Source organism: Pollicipes pollicipes, unplaced genomic scaffold, assembly GCF_011947565.3.
Source record: "Pollicipes pollicipes isolate AB1234 unplaced genomic scaffold, Ppol_2.1 Scaffold_6441;HRSCAF=7639_pilon_pilon_pilon, whole genome shotgun sequence".
NCBI classification, from domain to species: domain Eukaryota; kingdom Metazoa; phylum Arthropoda; class Thecostraca; order Pollicipedomorpha; family Pollicipedidae; genus Pollicipes; species Pollicipes pollicipes.
This window is the reverse complement of record NW_023596873.1, coordinates 7,211-9,657: the sequence shown is the minus strand read 5'-3', so window position 1 is coordinate 9,657 and position 2,447 is coordinate 7,211. Positions and strand designations below refer to the sequence as shown.

The window sequence follows — 2,447 nt, the reverse complement described above, 5'->3', positions numbered from 1 at the left end:
TGGGCTATATGTACTGAGAAAAACTGGGGGTGGGTTTTTGGCCTTCGTTTTTCCCCCATAATTTACCAAAATTGCAAGTGTTATCACTTTTCCTCTCCACCGGCACTGTCCGTCCACCCTTTCCCCCTCCCTCCTCCGCCCTCCGGAGAAATACCCTTCAGTCTCTGGATACCGAGGTTCCCCAAACAGGACAGGCCGATGGCCAGCGCCCGTCCATATAGCGCGCACCGGTAGGCTACAACATGCTCCAAGATCTCCAACAAACATGAGGTACTTCTTGGGAAATGCACTTGTATTGAAACGAAACGGGCAACACAATCAAATATAACACTCATTTCATACAACACAATAAATAGACAAACATGTAAGCGGAGTCGGTGTATACTGCTCTTATCCCAACGATGGACAGCAAGGACTTGACCGGTATCTGGTATCACTGGTATCTGGTATCTGGTATCACTGGTATCTGGCCTGGTACTTGGGTGCGGGCTGATAGCTGGGGGCAGGAGCAGCCTGGTAGCTGGGGGCAGGGGCAGCCTGGTAGCTGGGGGCAGGGGCCGCCTGGTAGCTAGCCTGGGTCGCCGGCACCTCCGGGGTCGGGTACTCGGTGGGCACGGGGGTCGGCAGGTGGTCACCCTCTGGCTGGAAGCCGTTGGCGTCGGCCACGTACGTCACGGTGTAGCTGACACCGTCGTTGCCGGTGTAGCTGTACTGGCCCTGGACGGCGTAGCTCTGCTCATCTCCGTAGCCGGCCACGGCCTGGCCAGACTCGGAGGCGTAGATGCCGTTCTCGGTCTGGTAGCTGGGGAAAAGGGCAGTGTTATCACACAGTGCACTAATGCTGGCAAAATCTAGGCGAAATCGAACTAACTTGGTAGTAAAACACTAAATATGATGTGTATCCAGCGGGTACTTTATGCTATGTATCTCGCCGATTTTAAGATCAGGCGGATCTTATGAACTAATCTATGCTTGAGGTGCAAGTTTAAGATAATATATCACATTTGACATACACTTTTAAAGCTGGGGGGGGGGGGGGGGGAGCAGCTTCACTCTTTGTCACTAGTTGGGTCGCCTGAAGTCAATGCAGCAGTGACTCGCCCTAAGGCGTGACATCGAAAATGGGACAGAGCCAAACAGCCGCGTGCCTTTGCTTGGATGGAAAAGATTTTCTTAAAGAATAGATATCATGTTGGGAGTAGTAAGAATTTATTTCGTGTTGAAATCGAAGCTTTGGTCAAGTTAAAAGTGTGGTGGCAATAGTAACAGTCCGTCTTGGAACAGCTTAAATTTGGAGCCGAAAGAACGATGGGAAAATTGAAAGTTGCATAGAGGCATAAAGGTATTCATGAGAATAACTCGTCGCCAAATTCTGAAAAAAACTTAGCTGCAAATATGCACTTCTTTCCCTGATTTTCTTTAAACTAAAGGTGATACGAATTGTGAAAACGTTGGTGGGAAAAGAGCTCAGTTATTTTACCTGGAATCGTAGGACTGGTCGTCACGCAGGTCAAATTCCTGGCTCAGGATCTCGATCACCTTGGGGGCGTACTTGGGGGCAGCGGGGGCAGAGTAGGAGGGCTGGGCAGGGGCAGGGTACGAGGGCGGAGCAGGGGCGGAGTACGAGGGCGGAGCAGGGGCAGAGTACGAGGGGGGAGCAGGCCGCCTGTCAGCGGCAGCAACGGCCAGGACGACAGCAATGATGAGCTGAAACAAAACCAACTGTCCTCAGAACATGCAGCAATGAATTACTTTTCAAGTGATTGCTTTACAGTTACGCGCAAATTTATGGTGGCTTTGCTCAGTTTCAAAAGGAATTGCGCCATATTACCACCTTGTTCTAAGCCATACTTTGGTCCCATTTTGGGACACTGACGTACCAACTCCTGGTATCCAAAAATGCCCTATGAAAGAACAAATATCCTTGTCAGGTTATCTGCGTGCTACTCTCAGAGGACGCAGCAGTGGAATGGCTTGTTCTAGAACATATACTCACCAGCTTCATCTTGGAGTATGGCGTGTGTTCTGCGAAGTGCAGGGATCCAGTGATGCCCTGCACCGGTTAGCGGGGCCTTATATACCGGTCCGACTGGTCAGCTGATATTTGGCGAGGCGTACACTCACAATCCCCGCAGCGTTACACTTTTACACGGACAAGGTCAGTGGAGGGCGGCCACGATCTGGCAGGGCGGCTGGACAATGGCTAGGGGCTCACCGTACGGTCGCATCGGAGTCTAACACAATGCACATAACGGTGATGTATAGTGGGAAACCTAAAATGATGTGTTTATCCGGACGTCAAGCGCAAATTGGTGCGCTGGCGGGATCTCCACACGGTGGGTGGGCGCCCCGGGATTTTGGAAAATAACGTAACATTATTGGGATAAGTAGGAGACACGGGGGAAAGCATGCACGACGGCTGTGAAAAATCCTTGAGAATTTCCGTC

General features: G+C 51.2%; 1 protein-coding gene across 1 annotated transcript; it reads right to left on the bottom strand.

Moving 5' to 3' along the window:
- Window positions 1–314: 314 nt before the first annotated feature.
- LOC119106909 (cuticle protein CP14.6-like) lies at window positions 315–1,590 on the bottom strand (the record flags this gene model as incomplete). The annotated part of the gene is made up of 2 exons (XM_037230257.1): window positions 315–802; window positions 1,481–1,590. Coding segments are annotated over 2 exons (456 nt in total), but the record flags the coding sequence as incomplete, so codon positions are not given.
- Between the last annotated feature and the right edge of the window lie 857 nt (window positions 1,591–2,447).